The 25,084-nt window shown below is 40.3% G+C and overlaps 1 protein-coding gene across 2 annotated transcripts in view; it reads left to right on the forward strand.

The window, feature by feature from the left end:
* The window catches only part of agap3 (ArfGAP with GTPase domain, ankyrin repeat and PH domain 3), an 84,217-nt gene that overhangs the window by 43,204 nt on the left and 15,929 nt on the right, over window positions 1-25,084 (forward strand). For both annotated transcript variants that reach the window (XM_053612393.1, XM_053612306.1), the window contains exons 12-13: window positions 8,430-8,594; window positions 20,093-20,254. In XM_053612393.1, the coding sequence (XP_053468368.1) occupies window positions 8,430-8,594; window positions 20,093-20,254 (327 nt within the window). The remainder of the gene's footprint in view (window positions 1-8,429; window positions 8,595-20,092; window positions 20,255-25,084) is intronic.

Genomic DNA, 25,084 nt, shown 5'->3' on the forward strand with positions numbered 1-25,084 from the left:
TGTGACCAAAAATGCTAGATTTTTACGGTGTATATTTTTTTCGATGCATCAACTTGTGGCGTTTTTTATTTGATTTTTTTGGGTGCTGAAAACAACTTGAACCGGTAACATCATGATCGCACGAAATCGTTTGTTGTTAAACGAGACATTTTACCTGTACTCGCGTCCATTGGAGAGGGCTTAGACCGAATGCGTCCAAATCTGCGGTCGTTTTGAAAAGGAAAAAAAAAACGCACCCTCCTCCGAATACTGCAGCGTTTGCTTGATTTCGCATAAATTTCTACGGTCGCAACGTCGCAAAATCCTGGAGCAAAGAAAAACGCGAGATTTTATCGCAAACGTTTCGAAATCACGTCGTGTGTTTTTCTTTTCGGATATCTATCGATATACTAGATATGTTTACGTCACGTGAAAATGCGCCATCTTGAGCTCGTTTATACGTGATAAATACTGCATTTGTTCCCGTTTAGGCCTCAAAATGGCTTCCTAGTCACTGTGTATGCTCACTACGTAGAGTTTAAGAGCGCTCATTGATATGGTGAAATTTTCTGTGAGGAGACTGTAAGGAGTCTCCAGTGTTGGCGCTGTAACTCCTGTATTTTCAGACTACAGACTTCGAATAAATGTTAGGTGAGTAATCGACAAATTTAAGTTTCGCGAGCACTAATTCTAGTGTTAAACTCTTCATGCGCCGACTTTTATTTTTCTTTGCACTGGTGTCCTTTTTTTTTTTTTTTTCTTTTTTTTTTTTTCCCCCTTCCATCTGAGCTGGTGTTAATTTCCACTCGAGAGAAGGGGAGAGAAGGCTGCGGCTCGCCGTGGCTCTCCGCTCGAGTCCGGGCCCTACACTTGATTATGCAATCTGATTTTGATTTCATTAGGCATGCAATTGATGCGAGTGAACAAAGGGGTAATTTTTCATTCATGGCACTCTAGCTGAGCGCTGTTGTTCCCTTTCGCCTGTAATTCATCCCCCCCAGTCTCTCTCTCTCTCTCTCTCTGTCTCACACACATAGAACCGAAGACCATTAGGGATGCTTTAGGAGGGAGGCGTTTGAAAGATAGAGAAAGAACACGACGGGAGGCTAAATGAATGAACGCATGTGTCCACGGAGTAAAAAGGAGTCTGTCTACACCAGGCCCGTCCTAATCTTTCTGCTAAGTACTCACCGGAACCGTTTTTAAATACGATGCCTCGCTTGTGTCGCCGCAGACAGATACGTGATGGCGAAGCGATAATAGTCCTGTCATTCAGCCTTAATCGATGACGTGTGCCTGAGTGCTGAGAGCGCCGTCTCGAACTGCTTCTGTTTTTTTTTTTTTTTTTTTTTTTGCGAGAGTGCCTTCTCGGTGCTCAGCTTCAAAGCTCCTGATCGGTAACGATGCTCGTAAAGACGTGATTGACACGTGCTTTGACGTTTTTTGTGTGTCGATGAGGAAATATTCGTTGCACTGACGTCTGTCCACGTTGTTTCGCAAGCATTAACGTCCTGTAAGAGTTTGTGGTTTTAACAAAGCAATAATGTCAAAAGTTTGAATTTTAGCGTTGTTGGCACGCTGTAACGACGCCGATTTAAACGTTTAACGTTGTTTGAGTGGAAAAAGTTACGCTTTTTTTTTCTCTTCCCCCCCCCCCCCCCCCCACACATTCCTCGCCTTCTTTCGGACGCTACGAGCGAAAAATTCTTAACCGTCATTCGTATTTGTAAAAGGTTCAAGTTAATTAGTCGTAGTAATTGTTGTGTAAAATGTGAAGAAAAAAAATCAACGCGGCTTGTCGTGTTAACGAGGAACCGCCAAGCACGAACTCCTTAAAGCTCTGACACTGGAGACTCCTTACATGAATTTTCCAGAAATCAAAGGATGTTTTTTTTTTTTTTTCGTTCTCCATTTCTTTATTACTACACGTTAACCAGACAAGTCCCTGAACCGATAACGTACAAAAGTACAAACCTGTGACTTGATTAACAGCCGGAACTACTTTCCGAGCGGACATTTTGTCACGATTACAAGCACTAAGTGTTACTGATGCTGTTTAACATCGTCACGCGTCGTTCCGGCCTGCATCCCTGACGCCACACTGCACACCATACAGACCGACAATCCGACCCGGTCGTCCCCTCCGTCTCTTCTCCACCCTTCCCCTTTCTCCTGCATTAGCATGGACGCCTCATTATCCTCCGCACTTGTACATAATGGCAGCAGTTGCTCTCAGGGGTCAGGGCTCCGCGGCCCCGTGACCGCACGCCTCATCAGCCATCTGAAAAGCCACAGAAACAAGGAGGAATGAGGGGGAAAAAATGGCCTCCTCCTCTCGCTAATCTGTCCTGTTCGCTAATCGCGTCTAAATTCTCACCTCTACAAGATAGAACGTCTTTTTGTTCTTGTGAATCTTGACAACATTTTGCAGTGCTTTTGTTGTTGTTGTTGTTTTGTTTTCCACAACTCAATCAGCCAAGCCAGACAAGTTCGTAGTTTGCTCGTGGACACCTGACCAGCCATGTTGATTTGACCGAGTGTCACTTGCTGAACTCGGGGGGGGGGTACCAAATGAGTAATCCTTCGAATATCTTATCGTTTCTATAGTAACAGCTTAGACAGGGACTTGTACGGTGGATTGGAACTATAGACGTGGTGTAATAATTAGCGCATTGGTTTAAGAGGAATAAAAGATTTCACACAGTGCACTTTGTGCGGTGGTAGAACAGTATAAATGTTTTACAGCTCAAATATCAAACCATGTATAAAACAGCTATTAAAGTGAAATGGCAAGTTTTATAAAGTAGTGGTCATGATCAGTGGTGTTTATGGGTGTGTGTGTGTGTTGGCCTCAGACGTGTGTCCGGGGTTACGGCGTGTCAGCCTGTTATCTCTGGAGTTCTAATAACCCTGACGGCGTGTGTCTGAAGTGGCGATGCGGGTGCGAGTACAGTGCTCTACCCCGTATTTTCCTCTGATTATTCTCTCCTTGTAATTACATTATCTCCCCTTTTATGCAGAATTGTTCGCCAGGGACTAATTGATAGAGGCATGTTTAATTCATCAATCATTAGCATCAAATTTGACAATTAGAGATGATTGTTGAATTCCTGATGGAGATGAGGCGAGGTTAGTCAATTATTTGTTCTCTCTCTCTCTCTCTCTTTTTTGACAAGTTAAAGTAGTGCATACATTATTTCACAGCATTAAAAAAAGAAGTCATTTTCTCATATTTGTGACCGCAAATAAACAGCAATTTTTGCCTTGATCTCATATAAAGTTTGAATCGTCATCGCTTCGATTATGTAAGCTGGTAAAGTGGCAGCTATAGTGCGTCAGACCGAAAAGTTTGCTTCAAGTCTCAACGTAATGTATTCGTTGTTTGTTTTGTTTTGTACCGAGGGCAACAAAAAAAACGCATCGAGTCTTATGTTAGTACATAGAAGCGCTCGTGAAGGTGTTGATTAATTGACGTGTTCCGTCAGAGACGTTTATTTAACATTTATCAAAGGAGTCTGCGATGTATTCATTTGGTAAAAGCTGCAATATTAGGTTTTCCTGCATGGGAGAGTCATCAGAACAGAGGGGGTTTTCATTTCGTATGCGGTTTCTCGGTAGCGTGACAAGCTGCGTTTTTTCTTTGTTCGTTTGTTTTGTCGTAGTAACGTCAAGAGAGAAAAAGAGAGGCGAAGGAACGACTTTTTATAGCTTATTTAACATAAGTGGCTTGTTTCGGAGACATTCCACAGCGTTACACGTAACCGGAAACTTATATATAAAAAAAAAAAGAATTAAAAAAAAAAAGTACATTTTGTTGTTTTAATAAATAAAGAACTTGTAAACGTTGGCAAATTGCTGTGGTACGAGTGGAATAAAACACTTGAAGATGTGTTGTTAGAGCGTGACGTGTGTATGTCGTGTAATGTTGGTATAGCGTATTATATTAGAATGATAAAATAACGTCGCATAAACATTGTCGCGATACACTTTTTTTTAAACAGTTAAAAACTAGACGCACCTGATTGTTTTAACTTTGCGAAATGACATTTTTCACACTTATACACATAACAAAAAATATATAAATTATATGTAATACAACTTTTTAAACGTTTTGTATTTAAAAAAAAAATACAACACTTCTGTTTTGCTATCAGTTTGTTAGCAAGCGTAAAATATTGTGATGCGTGTAGTGCATCATAGGAATGACTCTGAGTATCGTGATATGATCTTTTTTGTCACATCACCCTCCCCCTAGTAATCACTAATCATCTAATCGTGTAATTGTCTAATTGTAGGTGATTAGTGCAAGTATATGAAGCGTTCCTTTCACACACAATCAAGATGATCTTTCTCTGGTGTTAGTGTTCTTGTTTTTTGTTTTTTTTAAGCAAGTCTGAGCTTATTATTCAAGTTTTTAAAAAATATACAAAATTTTCATTTTATTCCTATTATTCAAAGTTTATTTTGTTTTTTAATGAGAATTTAAAGGTTTTTTCAAGGTTGTTTTTCGTTGGTGGTGGTGTTTTTTCTTTTGTTTCGAGACTTAAAATATTCAAATTTTTTTTTGTTTGTTTTGTTTTGTCTTGTTTGCTTTGGTTTGTTTTGTTTTGACCGAATATTGTGTTGTGTTTTTTCTTTTTTTTTTTAATACAATTTTATCAAGGTTTATTTTTGTTGTTGTTGTTTTTTTTTAATTCATACATTCAAAATATTTGTTTGTAATTGTTTTAGACTAAGTTATACATTTAAGTTTGACGTTCAAGAGTTGTTGCTGTTTGTTTGTTTGTTTGTTTGGAAATGAAACCATTTCCAAGATTTCAGGCTCGGGTCCGTCTTTCAAATTTCATTCCTCGGCGCAAATCTTTGAGACTGTTTTCTTTCATTTTTTCAGCCTTCGGTTTCGGACAGTGGAAGGTTTCTCAGAGATGACGTTTGCTAGCATGTTAGCATGTGTCTAGCCTTCTCTGAATCCGTTTCCTTGGAGCAGAACTCGGAGTAAAAACAATACGTAGTAATTACCAGCGGCATCCAGCAGCAGAGGCATCTATCCGAGTGATAATCGCTGCGCATCTTTATTTAATTCCGTCCCTTCTGACTTAAACACGTGGCGAGAGATGCACAAAGAAGCAGTCAGGGGCAATATTATGACAGAAGTAATAAAACGTTCCCGTCAACAATAAGGATGTGATTACATGTCTACGAAAGTGACGGGCGTAAGAATACCCTCTATTCTTTCAATTACTAACGAATTGCTCCTGATTGTGCCGAGGCGTCTCCTCGCTCGGCGCTAGCGCTAAGCAAACCTCAGCTAGCACAGGCTCTTGTTAGCCTAATGCGTCGTAGCCATTAGCGGGAGTAATAAGTGTATCAAATTCGCATAATCATGTCTAATTAGTGTCGGTAATTATCTTGTTGGGCGCAGGAATATTAATCTTGCCGTGCCCGTAGGGGAAGGGCGTCTCTCGGAGGGAGGGAGCGGCAGAGAGCTCCTGTCTCACGCTGAGGAGCGTGCTCGCTAAATTAGAGCGATGGAGGGAGGCAACAGGAAGAGAGAGCGGCAGAGAAAGGGAAACAAAAGACAAAACAGAGAAGTTAACTGCGAAGTGCGTCAAGACAGATGGCCGACAACGTGCTTTTTTTTTTTATTTAAAAAAATAGTTCTACAGGACTATTTTTGTGGACCATCTGCATAGTTATTCTCGAATTCTTGAATAAGCTAGTCACTGTGATTTTGACACTTTGTGGGGGGGCGATATGAATTAGCAGCTTATCTTATGATATTAGAACTCCGGATATCAGCCTCGAATGTCAACAAATGGAAGATTAGCAAGGTTTAATTAGGTACTACATGAATTCGGGGAATTTAATTGGATTATAACGCTGATGTAAGAGATTATAAAAGTCTCGCTGACTGTTCAAAGGCTGCTGTAAAGTTTGGATTGTCTCTTTCCTCATTCTTATGTTTCTGTTTCTTTTGTTTATTTACCCGTTTAATGGCGCTAACGGCCACCCTGTCCTGTTTTTAAAATTTGTGGCAATGTAATACACTTTAAAAAAAACTTTATTGTAAAGTCGCCAAGAATTTAGGAATCCTTCCAGTGCTCCAAGAAAAAAATTTGGACCTATTGTGTTTATTTATTTATGTATTTATTTTAGAAACGTTTTTGCCACCTTGTAATTGTCCGGTCAAAATGAACCTTACCATAATATAATTTTTATTTTATTTTTATATCCCCTAAAAGATGGTACCTACAAATGTAGTATGCCCCCATAATAGTCCAAAAAAAAAAAAAATGGATTCCCAAAAACATCAACCCCCCCCCCTTTCAGAAATGCCTCTAAAATGGGCCCCAAAAAATGCCACCAAAATTGCACCAAAGAATTCTCCTCCAAAAATGTCTCCAAAGAATGACTTCCAGGGGAAAAGCCCCGAAGTACTCCTACAAATGGCTCCCCAAAAAATACTTCCCAAAATACTTTCTAAAAATGCCCCCCAACACCCCCCCCCCCACACACACACACACAACTTTCAAAAATACCCTTAAAATTGCTCCAAAAAAATCTCCCCCCAAAAAATGCCACCTAAAAACAACCCCAAAGATACCCTTAATATTGAGTCCCAAAAAAAAGCTCCACAAAATTGCCCCTAAAATGCCTCCAACTACACCATCTAAAAGACACCTCTAAAAATGCCCATGAACATTAGTCTACACAAAAAAATGCTCCTTAAAATGACCCTCAAAACACCACCTAGGAAACACCCCCAAAAAGTTTGCATTTCAATAATAATGTTCTCTAATGATTTGTACTCGCAGCCTCAATGCCTCATTTTGAACCGAACCAAATCATGAAACGATTCTTTCTAACGTATTTGACTCAGCATGTGTTTTAGTCACAACCCCCCCCCCCAGTAACCTTAACACAAATAGCATTTTTTGGGGAAGTCTTGTGTAGTGAAAAACAATTATAAACGGGTCATTTTGACTCGAACCAAAGGGAAAATCATTAAAGTGTTGCTGAAATGTTTGAGAGGGCCAACGTGTGTTTTTTGGGAGCAGCAGGGGCGGAGGGAGAGGACACCATGCGGTGCCCGCCCCGGCCTCGACGCTAATGACGGGCGCCTCTGATTGGAGGCAGGCAGGAATGCCGCTGGGGTAGATGGATGTGGCTGGCAGCGAGTGGGGGGGAGAGCTAATTACTGTTCCGAGTGTATCTTGTTAATTAAGGGCTAATTAGTGGCAGAAACCGAGAGGGGGAATGAGAATGGGAGGGAGGGAGAGAGCGGAGGAGGAGGCGACTGCTCATGTAGCGCAGAGAGATGAACATGGAGAAGTGGCAGACCCCATCACAGAGAACGAGCAGCCGAGAGACAAATGGAGAGGACGTGTAGCGCATCTGTAGGGGAGGAAAGTGTACAATCATTAATCACAGTGCATGATGACTACAGCGAGCTTGTTTATTACTGATGTATATTTAACAGCGCACAGATCAGGCAGATAGGGTCAGAAATAACCCCCCAAATAACGACCCCATGAAAAGCACCCAGAAAAATGCCAGCAAAATGCTCCAAAAAGCACCCACCAAAAATTGCCCCCAAAACACCTGCAAAAAGGCTCCCAAAAATGCCCCTAACAACTCCCAACCACCCCCCCACCCACCATAGCACTCCCAAAAAAAAACATACAAGTGCCAAAAATCACCCTATAAAATGCCCCCATAAATAAATGGATGACACTCCGCAAACAAGATCTCTAATAAATGCCCACATATCCTCAAAAAAAATGCCCCTAAATAATAGTCAGCCAAAAAAGCCTACCAACAAAATGCCCCTGAAATCTCACCCCCCCCCAGCAATGTCACCCATTCAAAAGTCACCCAAAACAAAACCTTATAGCTGCCACCAAAAATCACCCCCCAAAATTACCCCCCCACACACACACAATAAATGCCTCCAAAAGACAACCTCAAAAATTCCCCTAATAAATGCCCAGATACCCCCTCCAAAAAACATTCCTCCAGAATGATCACAAAAAACAACCACAGTACATGCTCCCAAAATCCCCCCCACCCCACTGCCACCTAAAAATACCCCTTAAAATGATTTATTGGGGTGAAAATACCCTAATAAATGCCCACAGCCCCCAAAAACCAGACCAAAAATGCCACCCAAAAACCCTCCCTAAATATACCCCCCAAAAAACACTTCCAAAAATGCCCCTCGATCATGGTCCCCAAATACGTCCTTCAGAAATGTGACCAAAATAAAAATGTAACAAAACACATTTTCAGTGCGAGATAAAACTAATTAACCACAGACAGTTTATCATAAACTTTTTTTTAACCTATATTTACCAGGGGTGCCAATAATTATGGAGCTGTCTGTGTATCGTTTTTATATAAAATGAAATGCAGTAAATTAGTAACATTTTATTATTCTCTCTCTCTCTCAGGCGCTTCTCACTCCAACAGTAGTACCTCTCTGCAGTCTGGAGGCGTGGCCTCAGGACTGGGTGTGGTCTCTGTGGGCGGGGCTAAAGAGGGAATGCATCAACGCTCTTTCTCTGTGTCTAGTGCTGAGCAGTGGAATGAAGCAGTTAACACGAGCAGTACCTCAGGTGTGTCTCAGTCTCTCTCTCTCTCTCTCTCTCTCTCTCTCTCTCTCACACACACACACACACACACACACACTCTCTCTCATTACTGAATAATTAACACCTACACTTTATCTAAATGCTTTTTTAAGTGAGCCATGATGTCCACTGCTTCCTAAAACACAAGGCCAATAACTTTTATTTAGAAATTGATTATGAATGAAGAATGAAGTCTGTTCTGATGATTAAAGTTTACAGGCTCAATTCATTTTACGTAAACGGCCACGTGCGTGTTACACTTCTTTTCTTCTTTTTTTTCTCTTTCATTTTTCTTCATCCTTTCCTTAACAGTAATAACACCTAAACCATTATTTACGTGGGTTTTTTTTCATGATTAATGAATGCTATGGCAGAAATACTACTACTACTTTTACTACATTATTACTACTATTATTACTACTACTACTATTACTACATTACTACTACTACTACTACTATTATTACTACATTACTACTACTACTACTACTATTACTACTACTATTATTACTACATTACTACTACTACTACTACTACTACTACTATTACTACATTACTACTACTACTATTATTACTACTACTATTATTACTATGTTACTACTACTACTATTACTACATTACTACTACTACTATTATTACTACATTACTACTACTACTACTACTATTACTACTACTATTATTACTACATTACTACTACTACTACTACTACTATTACTACATTACTACTACTACTATTATTACTACTACTATTATTACTATGTTACTACTACTACTATTACTACATTACTACTACTACTACTACTATTACTACTACTATTATTACTACATTACTACTACTACTATTACTACATTACTACTACTATTATTACTACATTACTACTACTACTATTATTACTACTACTATTATTATTACATTACTACTACTATTATTACTACTACTATTATTACTACTACTGTTATTACTACTACTATTATTACTATGTTACTACTACTACTATTACTACATTACTACTACTACTACTACTATTATTACTATTATTACTACTATTACTACATTACTACTATTATTACTACTACTACTACTACATTACTACTATTACTACTATTACTATTATTACTACATTACTACATTACTACTACTACTACTATTATTATTACTACATTATTACTACTATTATTACTACTATTACTACATTACTACTACTACTATTACTACTACTATTATTACTACGTTACTACTATTACTACTACTATTATTACTACATTACTACTATTACTACATTACTACTACTACTATTACTACTACTATTATTACTACGTTACTACTACTACTATTATTATTACTACATTACTACTACTACTACTATTATTACTACATTACTACTATTACTACAACTACTACTATTATTACTACATTACTACTACTATTATTATTACTACTATTACTACATTACTACTACTACTATTATTACTACATTACTACATTACTACTATTACTACTACTATTACTACATTACTACTATTACTACTACTATTACTACATTACTACATTACTACTACTATTATTACTACATTACTACATTACTACTATTACTACATTACTACTACTATTATTATTACTACATTACTACTACTATTATTACTACATTACTACTACTATTATTATTACTATTATTACTACATTACTACTATTACTATTATTACTATTATTATTACTACATTACTACTATTACTATATTACTACTATTACTACATTACTACTACTACTACTACTATTACTACTATTACTACATTACTACTACTACTACTATTATTACTACTATTACTACATTACTACTATTACTATATTACTACTATTACTACATTACTACTACTACTACTATTACTACTATTACTACATTACTACTACTACTATTATTACTACTATTACTACATTACTACTACTACTACTATTATTACTACTATTACTACATTACTACTACTACTACTATTATTACTATTACTACATTACTACTACTACTATTATTACTACTATTACTACATTACTACTACTACTATTATTACTATATTACTACTATTACTACATTACTACTACTATTATTATTACTACATTACTACTACTACTACTATTATTACTCCTATTACTACATTACTACTACTATTATTACTACTACTATTACTACATTACTACTATTATTACTACTTTACTACTATTACTACATTACTATTATTACTACATTACTACTACTACTATTATTACTACATTACTACATTACTAATACTACTATTACTACATTACTACTATTATTACTACTTTACTACTACTACTATTACTACTGCTGCTACTAGTACTACACTATTACTACTATTATTACTACTATTACTACATTACTACTATTACTACTACTACATTACTACTATTACTACTACTTTACTATTACTACATTACTACTTTTACTACTACTATTACTATTACTTCATTACTATTACTACTATTACTACTATTATTACTACTTTACTACTACTACTATTACTACTGCTGCTACTAGTACTACACTATTACTACTATTATTACTATTACTACAGCTACTACTATTATTACTACATTACTACTATTACTACTATTATTATTACTACGACTACTATGACTGCATTACTATTACTATTACTACATTACTACTATTACTACTACTATTATTACTACTACTACATTACTACTACTATTATTACTACTACTATTATTACTACTACTTTACTATTACTACATTACTACTATTACTATTACTATTATTACTACTACTACATTACTACTACTATTATTACTACTACTTTACTATTACTACATTACTACTTTTACTACTATTATTACTACTACTACTATTACTACTACTGCTACTACTACTATTAATACATTACTATTACTATTACTACTACTATTATGACTACTACTACTATTACTACATTACTATTACTACTACTAATAATAATAATAATAAAACAATGTTAGTATTTGTTTATAATTTATTTTCTTCAGCTTTTATTATTAGGAGCAGTAGTAGTATTGTTAGTTTTTTTTTAATGATCATTGTCAGTATTCATTTATTATAATTTTTGTTAGAAATGAAAACAATATTTTTAAACTAAAGTATTATTTTTTGTTGTTAGCATTTATTTACCATTATTATTACTGCTACAATTCTTTTTTTTAGTTATTGTATTTATTTGCTGTTGTTGTTAGTATGTATTTATAATTTTTTTGTTAAATAGTTTTTTATTATCATTATTATTATTATTATTAGTAGTAGTAGTAGTAGTAGTGTTAGTATTTGTTTAATAAGTATTGTTTTCTAGTGTTGTCAGTTTAATTTGTATTACTACTACTAATACACAGCTGTTGCTATGGTTACATCTCGACGGTCATTACCTCACTGTGTTCTTCTTGTTTATCTTGTAAATGATTTCTTTCTGTGTAATTAAGCTCGTTGGCATAATTGCGCTGGCGTAGCTATAGATTGACAGGACGTTTCCGATCTCATTAAATAAGAGGATATGTTAACGAACAGAGCTAGCCAATCACCGGCGTGGATTTTCTGTGGCTACCACAATGACCTGTAGTTCAGTTATGTAGCTGAGGCGGTTCGTAACTAAGTTTCATTGAGAATCGTGAAGAATTTGGGTCATGTGTGAACATTTTATTTGGGGGGGGGGGGGGGGTTTGCTGTTTTTGAGTTTTTTTTTGGCAGAGGTCTGAAATGGAATCCATAATCATCCTAATTCAGTAATTACAGCTTTGTTCCCACTGCAGCACAGTGTCTCTCTCTCTCTCTCTCTCTCTCTCTCTCTCTCTCTCTTCATTCCTCCGTCCTGTCAGCGCACTTGACTGAAGTCAAATAATATATTTGCCAGGCGTAACAATGCTGCGCTCTCTCTCTCTCTCTCTCTCTCTCTCTCTCTCTCTCTTTTTTACCTCCCCCGTCCTTTCCTTTCCTTCTTCCTTTTTTCCCTCCTGTGTGGGGAAAATGAATGTTTTACGGGGGCAACATTCATCACTGGTTATTTCCATCTCTTTGTCGGCTGGCAGTAAAAAAGCACTTAAATGCACATCAACAGAATAACAGTCATTTCCATGCATGTTTGCACACTCGTCGTTCTCATTAGTGCCTGCTCCATCGCTCTCTCTCCCTCTCTCTCTCTCTCTCTCTCTCTCTCTGACGCCCATACACACACTTTACTCTTTTACTCTTTCTTCACGTCTCTCATCCTCTCTCTCACACACTCTCACACACTCACACACTCAAGCACGCACTCTTAACTCTTTCTCCATGTCTCTTAATCTCTCTCTCTCTCACACACATGCACACATTCTTAACTCTTTCTCCATGTCTCTCTCTCTCTCTCTCTCTCTCTCTCTACCGCTAGTTTAAAGATCGCTCTTTACGAGCACACACACTGTGGCCCCGTGGTGCTGCAGACTGAACACATCACACACTCGCCCTTCTCTCTTCTCTCTCCGTCTCTCCGCTTGTCGAACAATCAATTTCAGCCGCCATCGGCCCCCCGCCTGCGCCCATCAGCTCCACACCCCAAAGCAGAATTACTCGCAGGGCCGCAGCTCTCCCTATGAGCTCTGCCGCACTCTGCGTGTGTCTGTGTGTGTGTGTGTGTGTGTGTGTGTGTGTGTGTTAGTGTTAAACCGTTCCCATCAGAGTCTTTATTCCTCTCACGAAAACGTTAAGCGGGAATTCAGTGGACGTTTATGCGAAAAAGGTTTATAAGCATTAGTACAGCAATTTTGCAGCACTAAACATTATTGTTCTTTTAGAGAAAAAAAAAACAACAACGTTGGACATGTAGTTTTTATCCATTTATAGTTACTCTATACAGTATTTGTAACTCTATATTAACTATAACAGGAAGTGTTTTATTTCTCTCACACCACGGCAAATTACAACACTAACCATTTTTATTCATTTAAAAAAAAAAACATTGGACACGTAGTTTTTATTCGTTTATAGTTACTCTGTACTGTATATGTAACTCTATATTGACTATAATGGAACAGCATGTTCCTGAGTGTTTTATTCCTCTTACACCACAGCAGATTGCCAGCTAGAACGTTGTTAATGTTAATGAAAGAATGACATGTCTCTTTTTATCCATTAATAGTTACATTTAAGGTTGTGAATTGTCCACGAAACAAGTTCTTCCTTCCCTCACCAGCGGGACTCGATTTAAAAGCGTGCGAGGAAGTGCAAAAAAACGTAGTAAAAGTAAACATTAATGATAATTACTGTGTTATAATACGTGTCTATCAGTGATTTTTCCAATTTCAATGACGGGATCACGGGTTCTCAAACTTTATAATACGAGCACAGGTTTATTTTTTTTCTTAACGAACACAATCCACAGATATCGGGCACGTTATTTAATCGTGCACAATACTAATTAGAGCTGTGGGGCTTTTTTTGAATTCTGGAAATTTCCACCAATGAAACGAGTGAAATTTGCCGTTGAATGTAAGATATTTATACACCAACGTGTTTTCAAGTTACTGACTAACTATAAAGACACCATAACCATCAAAATAATGTTCGGTGCGTTAGGATTTCCACCACTGTAACCCCTGGGGTTCCCCAAGCACCATTTTGAGAACCATGGCTCGAGATTATTAGGCACTTCCTTTTCTCATGCAGTCTTATTATAATCTAATTTGGCGGTTTCGTAGCTATAATTAGAAGCTAAATAACTTCACGAAGCGAGTCATTTCGCGGAGGAGGAACAGCTCGGGTGATTGAGACGTGGCTTTTCTCAGACATTAACTCAAAGAACTGTTTTTTTTTTTTTTCCTGCTCGCGACTTCGATTCAAATCTATACATATATCTATACGTAATTCATAATAAACTGAGTGATACGGTACGTTTAGCCATTTGAGATGCGCTCGAGTCAAACAGCCATTAACTCATCCCTGCTCTGGCTGGTTGAAGGTCAGCGTACGGGATCGTCTCGTAGACGACGGAGGAAGATGATGAGCACCCTCAGATTGATGGAGTCTCAAAAACACGTGATGTGTGTAACCGACGAGGCTTCTGCGTTTTATTTAAGGAGCGGCGCCGTTTATGAAATGAGGGGAGGGCGACGCGGTGCTCGTGGAAGATGATCGGTGACTGGGTGACGACGTTTTTGTTCGTGAACGGACGATGCGTCGGAATTTTCGCCCGTTTTGACAGTCATGTTTAACGTTGCGGCGTGTCAGCGAAATAAGTTGCTTCTTATCGCTTCTGTTACAAAAGCGGTACACAGTCCTTCCTTCAAGTTAATCAAGTTTCCAGTCCTGACGCCGGAGACTCCTTCCGCAAACGCTCACGTTTCCTCACAGGAAAGTGTGTTTACGTCAATATAGCGTATTTAAAAACGAGCCCCGAGTTTCTGTTCTAGAAAATGAACCAATCAGAATCAAGGATTCTGGTGGAACACGATATATTTTATCATACAAGTCTTGTTCCGTTAAATTGGCGTAAGGTTTCTGCGGATGAATGCTAAATCTGCGTACCTACCGTTAGCTCAGGGCTCCTCTCGTGTGCTTAAACAAACATGATTGCCGACGGTAGCGTGCGCGCTGGATTTGCAGCTAGAGGGCTGGAGGGAGGGGGTGTGACGATTCCCCGCGGCGGGTGAAGAGGCTGCGAACGCGGCCGTAATGAAGTTTGACATTTCGTTTGCCGAGAGCAGCCGCCTGCACCTTGATTAGCGCGCTCTAATTGACTATAATAAGAAGGAGGTGGTGATTGTGTTCAGGCTTTTTTTTTTCCTGTCTTTTTGATTTTTTATTTTTTTTTCACTTCCATTAATTGCTGCTATTGCCTTTGATTACGGGCAGGAGGGGTGGTGTAGGGGTTTCTTCACCCAAAAAAAAAAAAAACTATCACTTTGCATCCTGCGTGCACTCGAATTACCGGAGGAAGTCCGTCCACACTTATGCCGACAAAGAAATGAGTTTCCACCTTTCACCCTCATCACCAGAACACTTTTTTTCTTTCTTTTTTTTTTTTAAGTTCCATCTCCCGCCGGGATGGTAATGGGCTGTAATTGCAGGTTAGCTCGCCACCTCTTTCCTCCGCCTCCTCCTCAGGGGGAGGGGAGGGAAAAAAAAAAAAAGCTTAGTTTCGGACTTGATCCCTCCCGTGCTTCATTACAGCTGCTCGCCCGCACCGCTAATACCGAGCTGATCTCACCGCACTTCCTGCCGAGCTGGCTGGCCTGCCACTTTGCCTCTTAATCTTGAAGCCGTCTCCATCAGAACGTATGAGTAGTAATTAAGCGGGTCAGCGCTGCGATTTGAATAGCGGACAAATTGCAGGGTATTGATGGTTACCTAGGTGGCGAGTGGCTGTTCGGACCTCTTAATCCCTGTCCTCCAAGGCTACGTTTATAATCTACGTCTACGATATGTCTATCACGTTACAGGACAACTCTTAAAACTCTTTCCAGACTGGCCGAGAGCGTGATCTGGTATCAAGAGCAGTGTTGGAAAGCGTACGACGTGGAATCTCACGCTCATCCCAGGACTCAGAATCGGCTCGTACTGTCAAGCATCTTTTCAGCAGTCCGTTCTCTTCTGTACTGTAGTGATTTATCACGCAGATGAGCTCACGTCCTCTCACGTGTGCCAGAAAACACACATGGATAAAGTGTGTATTTCTTTTTCTTTTTTTTTTTAAAGCGGCACTAGAGGATGATGATGATGATGTTGATGATGATGTGTGTGCTTTCGAAACTTCCTGAATGATAATCGATGAGGCTTTTAGGGTTAAAGAGTGGCGTATCACATAGCCGTTAGCGTTCGCAGGCCTTTTCGGTGTCGTTCGTCCGTTGACTGACTTTGATTGTGTGAATCAAAGCATATGAATGAATTACAGGTCTAGTGTGAGAGACAGGGGCAAGCTTCCACTTTAACCTCACGCTTACACACACAATACACCCTCTGGCACCGAACAGGTTGGGTGTTCTCCCCCTCTGCGCCATACGGTGTGTGTGTGTGTGTGTACATGCAAGTGTGTGTGTGTGTGTGAACGGTGTTCTCAGGAGCCCCTCTGCCCCCAGCTGTCTGCTATGGCTAATGATAGGTCCCGGGGGGGCTGTTGGGGAAGAGGAGTGTGGAAATTGAAACAGACGTTCGCGACGCCGAACACAACGTGTGTGGCAGCTGTGCGCCGCGCTTCTCCATTCAGAACGAGCGAGCGCGAACGGCACCTAATAGTCATGAATATCAATGACGGGAGCAGTGTCGAGAGACGAAAAAGCGTCAGCTCCTGCCACGTTCTTATCGCCGTAGTAATTACAGTCTGCTTGCTTGCGGCTTCAGTCACTGTGATAATAGTTGTAATAGCAAAAAAAGGACTATAAGTGAGACGATAAAGAAAAAAAAAAAGCAACAACGTGTACACGATCGTCCTTCTTGAATCTATCTATGAATCGTTTGATTTTTTTTTATTTTTTAATCTAAAGTATTTCTCTTTTTTCCTCAATTCTGATTGGTCAGAATCACACGGTTTATAATTCGTGCACGCTTTCTAACGCGTTGTCGTTTCGACTTAACGGGGACTCCGTATGGGAAAAGTGTCATTTGTTTAGTAGGAAGGAGTCTCCAGTGTCAGGGCTTTAATAGTCGGTAGTTTTTCCAACACTGGGAAGTTTTCACTTGCGGTTTCTGTTTTCTCAGTAACCTGGCAAGTCTTGTTGACTTTGAGAGAGAGAGAGAGAGGTGGGAAAAAAAAGATGTGGTTGTGAGGGAACGACTGTTCAAAGCTGTAGTACGAATAGGAACTAAATTGCTTCACGGACATTGCGCCACATTAAATGTAGCTATAATTGGATAAAAAGTGCGACGTCGATCGTAAAACGAATGAAAAATGTTAGTCGGTGGAAAATTGCTTCGCTGTAAGAGGAATAAGATGTGTAGTGTTGTGCGATTATTGGAAAACAATCAACTTTAGAGGTATAACGGTTATGACAAAGAGGATGATGAACAAAACGGCCGTCCTCGATGAAGAGAATTCCGGTTATACTCGTCTTTCGGCTCGGATCCCACTGTGTTTCGGTATTCCGTCGCTTCATTATTTATTCATTATAAAGCTGTTCTAATTGAGATACCACCTCAGAACAGTGGCTTCTCTCATTAGCAACGGCTTCACCTTTCTGCCAGTGCAACACTCGACTGGTTCGAAAGACAACACGTGTCTGGTTATCCGCTCCGAGTTCGGAGTTGGCGATAAATTTGTCCCTTCCTTTCCTGTGGACATGCTGCTGGCTGGTTTCTGGGAACTAGCAAACTTTTTGAAGAAACATCGCTTGTTTCAGCCACCAGTTTAAGAGCCGTGTAATTATATAATCAGGAGTGATTTTCCTAATGAAAGGCATTTTGCCTTCGAGAACATATTGAACCAAAGTACAATCGAGTCCTTTAGAGTTAACACAGATTGTCATCATCTTAGGCAATGATTCGACCAAACTGAGAGATGATATGGATTGTATTGTCTCGTCTAAGTGTGTAGTAATGGGGCTGCGCATTCAGTTGGTTCTAACTGCCGGTAAAATGAGTATTCCGTAGCCAATTCGTGGCCAGGAGTCGAGGGAGGAAAAATTGGTCTGGGTAGGCGTGGCATACTATCTCTCTCCCCTGTCCGTTACAGCAGCTCTAGCCAATCGTGGGCATCTGTGAGCTTATGTATGCGGAAGAGGGTAGATAGCGCTGTTTTCCGAGTGTGTTACGCTGCCCTGGGATGCAGCGTGAGCAGCAGATCAACAAAGATGATTCAGAGGAAGTACATGGTAGCTATCATGTGAGTTAGCTAGTGGGTGGAAATTGGCAAGACTAAATTGGGAAGAAAATGGTGGGGGGGGTGGAGTATTCCCAAAACTGCTGATTCACTGATTCGTTGTAATTTTGGTTAAGAACTATTTAAAAACCCACTCTGAGTTGTTTGAATGGTTGTCATGGCAACAAGTCAAATGCCGCCACCTCCCAAGCCATTGACATCACCCTTATTGGTAGCAGACCAGCAAGTCTCTGGCCACGAATCGGCTCACTACATGAGACTATAAGACTGTGGCACCACTGACATTATGCACTAGGGTTCTGTGATTTGTTCATGGTTCTAGCTCTGGAAAGGGGTTTTCCTTTGGTACCTTCATTTCTCCCATACCCTTTTAAGAAAAAAAAGATTCAATCTAGTACCCTGGAGAGTCCACCTGGCTCTCCTACCCCCTGAGGAACACTTAAAGGTTTAGGTAAAACACGGCAATAAGGCGTGGTGGAGAATCTATGACTAGGCAAATGATAAGTGATTATACACTGTAAATTTTTTGTAATAGGCCGAGCTTGCAAATGATTGCAAATAAACTAACGTCACATGCACTCCAAACAAAACAAAAAAAAAAACAAAACGCTGATATTATGACCTTGATGTGTTTTTAATTAAATAACATGTTAACATCGTGCACCATCATGAAAGGTTAGGTACTTATCTAAATACGTGATGCGAAAATTTGAAATCAGCACGCGCCGAGCTGTATGCCAACCCACGCTAAACCGTGTGAAGCCCAAGGCAGATGTGGAAGGCTGTAGCTGAGGCTCTTCTACCCCCCACATGGGTGCCATCTTCTTCTTTTCTCTTAAAGACGGCGCTAAGCCTGCACTCCCTGAAGGGATCTTCCAAATTAGGTCTAATGTTCCGCGCCTGCTAATGGTCGTCACTGCCATTAGAATATGCAGCGTTTGGCGCCACGGGTTTTCAGATGTTCCCAGACCACTGTCCACACACACAAATGCACACACATCCACCCCAGGCCTGTTGAGATGAATAGAGTGTGCACTACCACAATGAGCTTTTGATGCCAAGACAATAGAGGGGCTGCCAGTATCTGACACACCACATGAATGTGTGTGTGAGGGTGTAGCAATATGAGGTCTGCTTTGCCAAGGCCCCTCTGCCCCAGGGCTTGTGGATAATGGTGTCCTAGGGGGATGGAAAAGTGATGTCCAAGTGTCAAGAGTCTTAGAAATATGACCACCCTTTACCTATTGTCCCCTATTGACACCCTCCACACACATAGACACACCATCATACTTACACACCACACTCAAGACATTACAGAGTGGCAGGTTAACATGTATTAAAACCACCTTATACCTCTGCGTTGCTGGATTCTGATTAGCATTGTTTAGTTGCTGTTTTTCTTATTCCTACTGAAGCATAAATACGGAAATGACCATGTTGGTTTACATAATAAGTATAACAAGATATATATATAATTTGTGACATTCCGATTTGAATCTTCATCAAGATTTTGAAAAGGGAGCGCAAACCAAAAATCGAGTTCTAAGACTTGCCTGATGGGCGAACGGAAACCCCAGTGTGGTCGGTCAAGCTGGTGTAATGTGCCTTCCTCCTTGCTAACCCTCAGTCTAACCCTCTTTCTCTCCAGCCAATGGGACGCTGGATTCTCTCAGTGCCGCCGCTGGCCTAGGCGGACCCACCAGTCCCAAACTGGAACCACCTCCTTCGCCGCATGCCAACCGCAAAAAGCACAGAAGGAAAAAGAGTACGGGCATCACCAAACCTGATGGGCTGTCGGCAGGGAATGAAGGTAAAACACCTACTCATGTTTACGATCGCACTGATTTTATGCTCTCTAGGAATCTGTGGAATGGTAATGGTTCTTGATCCTTGGGGGAACCCGTAAAGGTTCTGTGGTGAGCAGAAGGTTTCCCTGTCCCCTTCTTTGCCCTGTAGGAAGCGAGAACCCTTGAGGAACCTGTTTTCAAAGAGTATGCGACCCACTTGCCATCCAGACTTGCCATGATGTACCCATATACCTCTTTGAAAGCATGACTGGCCCCGTTTCCAGAGCTTTGATTCATACCATTGTTCTCGTTGACGGAGATAATATGTCACTAACTCATCACCTGCGTGCCATCGCTGCAGCCCGTGTGACGAATGAAGACCCATAATTGGGTGGCATTGAGAAAACAAAAGCGTTTCTCTCAGGCTATTCGCACTCAAGGGGGGGTCAATCAATCACGCTGATGTGTGCCGTCCTTCACAAATTGTCACCGGTGTGTCATGACGGTAATGATTTTGCTCATCGTCGTTATTGTTGCGTCATCTTGTAGCCAAATCGGATCCAGTTCCTGGTCTTAGTTAGCGACAGAAAAGGTGTAAGAGGAGACGACGTGGCGCGATGCAGCCCTGCGGGAGTCCGCTGACTGATTGAAGGGTGTTAAAGGGGTTTTAATGGCCTAGTAGTGAGTGATGTCTGACATTAAGGGCCCAAGGGGGATTACAGGCATGGTGGGTTCTCATTGTTCTCCTGTATTAGGGAGCGGTTTAGAAGACCGCGGTACGTCCCTTTACATGTGGAATACTGTCAAAACCGTGAGGCCTGAACGTGAGGTGACAGTCACGGCACTTTCAAAAAAAAAAAAAAACTTTTGCTTTCCATCAAGAACAGTCTCTTTCTCCTTGCTTCTTTCCTGAAAGGTTCTATTAGCGTGCGCGTGTCTGTTCTGGTGAACGCATGCAGAATACAGACATATTGCTTAAGTATGAGAGGCACTCATGTGGAGCCACAGATTGTGTGTGTGTGTGTGTGAGAGAGAGAGAGAGAGAGTGAGACAGGTGGGTTGGATCCTTGAATAAATTGCTATCAGTTTATCTCATTTATGAGGCAATCACAAGCGCTGAATGCAGAAATTGAATTTTAGTTGTTTTGAAGCATCATAAATCAAATGTACGGAAGCTTTTGGGAAAAAAAAAGGTTAAGTAAGTCGCCCCCCCCCCCTTCCCCCCCACTCTGGAAAGAATATGAGAGCGCAAAGATTTAATCTGCTAATAGTTACATCTTGTCATCTTTCTATTATGCCTTTTTCTGTGGTCAATGACCATGGGTTACGCACCAAGACTTTGAGTTTGCAGGACTACGGTGGGTCCTTCTTCTTAAGGATCAGGATTGTGGTTCTTTAACGGTTTTGTATCACCGGTTTTTCTTGTAAGAGTGGCTTTTGTGTCTTATGGCATTAAGTAAGGATTGAGACACGACTGGGTTGTATGACGGCATTACACTACCACCCTGAAGTTGATTATTTTTCCTATAACCGCATGTCCCGAAGTGTTTTATTCCTCTTACGCCGCAGCACTTTGCCAAAGATTGATACCTCATAGTTTCTATCCATTTATAGTTACATTTAATGTTATGGAATGCCCACAAAACAAGTTAGTTCCTGTTATGCCGTAAGTTAAGAAGAAGCCTGTATTTGTCACATATACATTACAGCAGAGTGAAATTCTTTTTTTCGCATATCCCAGTTTGGTAGGAAGTTGGGGTCAGAGTGCAGGGTGTTTTATAGCAGCTATAAACAGCCCTTCCCTCACCAGCCTGTCTTTTTTTTATTTTATTTTTATCTTAAAGTTCTCTCAATGTTAATAAGACAAAAAAAACACGACCCGTTATGTTAGAGAAACCGGAAATCAGAATAGACCAATCAGAATTGAGACTCTGATAGAATTACATCACGTTGATAAATTCCGTCTATTTGGTATAAAAGTCAAGGCTATGAATTAGAGTTATCTTGTGAAAAAATAAATAAATAAAACCTGCCGATGTGGAAAGAGAACAATTTGACAAGTTGGACAGATTTGTTTGTCCTTTTAGAAACTTCACAGTAGTTTATATCGAACTAGCATCAGAATGCAAGAATTGGCTCCACTGGCTTTTATTTATTCTTAGCAGCGTTACAGTGTCGGTTATATTTCTCCACAGTGGTACGTTTTTTTATTTTATGTTGGTTTGAGTGGATAAAGGGTTAACTCTTCCCTCGCTGGGAGTCCAAGCGGCCAGTAGCAAATGAAGCTTTAACTGCCTGGCCTAATGGAGGGTGTTTATCTCAATACTTTTGTTTTGTCATTCTCCAACCCGCTCTCGTTTCCCCAAGTGCTCCCCCGAGCCCCTGCCTCTCTAATGGAGCTGCTGTGGAGGGCCGCTCTTTGGAGGCAGAAATAACAAGATTATTGTTCGCATGCCACGCTATGCAGTCACATACACACAAGCGCTCACGCCCAGACAAACACGGAGTCGGACTTCGCGAGTACTGGTGTTAGGTATACGCGCGCCTGCGCTCGGCAAGGACAGTCATGCTTATCCAATTGTCCATAGATCTCATTACACAAATATTGTTTGTGTATGTGTGTAGACGTGAGGTTGCTTTCGCCGACTGTTGTGTGTTGGAGGGAGATCGAGAGCGCGTTGTCGTCGCCTCTCCTCCTCTCTGTTTGGCCTGTGTCCCCCCAGGCTTGTCTTGGTAATGGCCCTGTGCTGATTGCTCTAATACAGGTTAGGAATATTGCCTTTAATGATGTGTAAAATGAGCAAGCGCCAGCGCTGACATTTACAGATGGCACCAGCGGACTCGGTTCCTCCCAACTGCCTGTTAATTCACAGCAAATGACTAGCACCTTGCACCCTTTTATCAACCACCATCTCTCTGTTTTTTTTTTTTTGTTTGTTTGTTTTTTTTTTACCTTGAAGTACGTTTGATCCGGTTAAGGAATGAGAGTGTATACAAATATTGTTTGGTAACAACAATGCACCGGGTGAAAAAAGCCCCATAAAAACCCAAATAAACACCTCACGGCTTTGCCTTGCACGTGACTTGATGGATCATAGCAACAGATTCTGACAGAATAGCAATCGGGACCTGCTGCCTAGTCCAGCTGTGGTCAGTGCGAGAAGATCCGACAAGCCCGGGGGTCTAGAACCAAAGCATCTGCTCCCAGACTACAATCAGAATCGGAGGATTCACCTGAATGAATCCTGAGACACTCACTCACCAACCAACCATCCCACCACCTCCGCCCCCCAAACACATGCCTTCTCTTATTCCATAACATTTAGCGTTAGCAGATTGGCCACCATATGTCTCCCGTAGAGCACCGTGTCCCAACATGTCACAATATTTGCACATGGCGAAGAGCTGATGAGCTTCTGTAAGGTTAACGACTCCAATTACATTCGATTAAAGCGGCTAATGGCCTTCATCATTTGCAGTTACGACATGAGCAAGACCAAAAAGCTGTCCATTGAATTTCTGATGCATGGAATCTGGAAGGCAGCCAGGAGAGAGGAAATACCACACTTTTAACTTCCCTTAGTCATTATCTTGAACTTGCTTTTAATTGTGTTAATAAGGGTACATCACGCCACCCTCGCTCGCTGCACCCAGATCGAATTGCCGAGCCACTTCTCTTTTATCTCTCCATTTAAGCGTACTTGTTGCTGACGTGAATCCGCAGCGTGGCGATCCATAAAGCATTTCTGATCGCTTTTATGTACAAGGTCCTTGTAGGAATTGTGTAAAAATAAGTGTTGACAGAAGCATTTCATTTTTAGTCAAGTTACGTAAATTCCTGAAGCACATGCCCCTTAAACCAGCTTTGCCAAAACATTTATACAGTTCAGGTATTTCTTCAAAACGTTATTTTGCAAGCCTCTCAAAAAAAACGGGTTTCCCTTAAGACCCAGGGCCATTAGGATGTGACTTTCGCGAGCTTAGTATTGGGACTCGTTTGCTTGCTTCAAACCACTGGCAATCGAAGCTTGATATTTTTAGATTTCCATATGGAAATTACCTGTTGTAATGGCAATTTTTTCAGATGACCAGCCAACAAGGTAATTGTCTGTGTTCAGATTCATAGGTGTGTAATCATAGAACCCGCTGGAATTCCAGATAATTATGTCGGTGTACGTATTAGCGTTATCAAAGCGAGAAAGAAAAGGGAGAGGTAGGTAGCGCGGACATACAAAGGAGATATAATTGCATGGAGAAAACAAATGCATGTATAACATAACGCTAATTTTTAAAACCACTACCAAAATATCTTAAAATACAAACCCCAGTCTGGGACCCTACTCAAGAGGACAGAGTGCTCAACAGCATGTAATTAAACTAGCTAGCTATGTAATTACATCGCAGAACTGTTTCGCTTCCATTTTATAATCAGCTACATCCTGTTCATGTGGGTGCGTGTATACAGGCTAACGTCGGGGATAGAATTAATGTCAGATAGACCACGTGGTGTGTTGTTCTTAAATATTATAGATATGGTGACCTAGACCTAGAGAAAGCCGTCCACCAAAACAAGGTAAGGAGGGCATTTAGTCAGAGAATCAACCAAGAAGCGAAGGGTAGCTCTCAACATGATGCTCCCACCACCATTCTTCTCGGCAGTGTTGGATTTAATGGTCTGGAACGTCCACGAAACAATTTATTGTTTTAGCAAGCATTATGGCAGCTATAAACAACTGTTCCCTCACTAAACTCTCTCTCTTTTATTTTTTTTTCTTTCTCGGAGTACGTATTGGATTCTTTAAAAAAAAAAACCTGCGATTTGCAATGCGGCCAGAAGTACAGTAAGAGCTGCT

Source organism: Ictalurus furcatus, chromosome 1 (assembly GCF_023375685.1).
Source record: "Ictalurus furcatus strain D&B chromosome 1, Billie_1.0, whole genome shotgun sequence".
NCBI classification, from domain to species: Eukaryota; Metazoa; Chordata; class Actinopteri; order Siluriformes; family Ictaluridae; genus Ictalurus; species Ictalurus furcatus.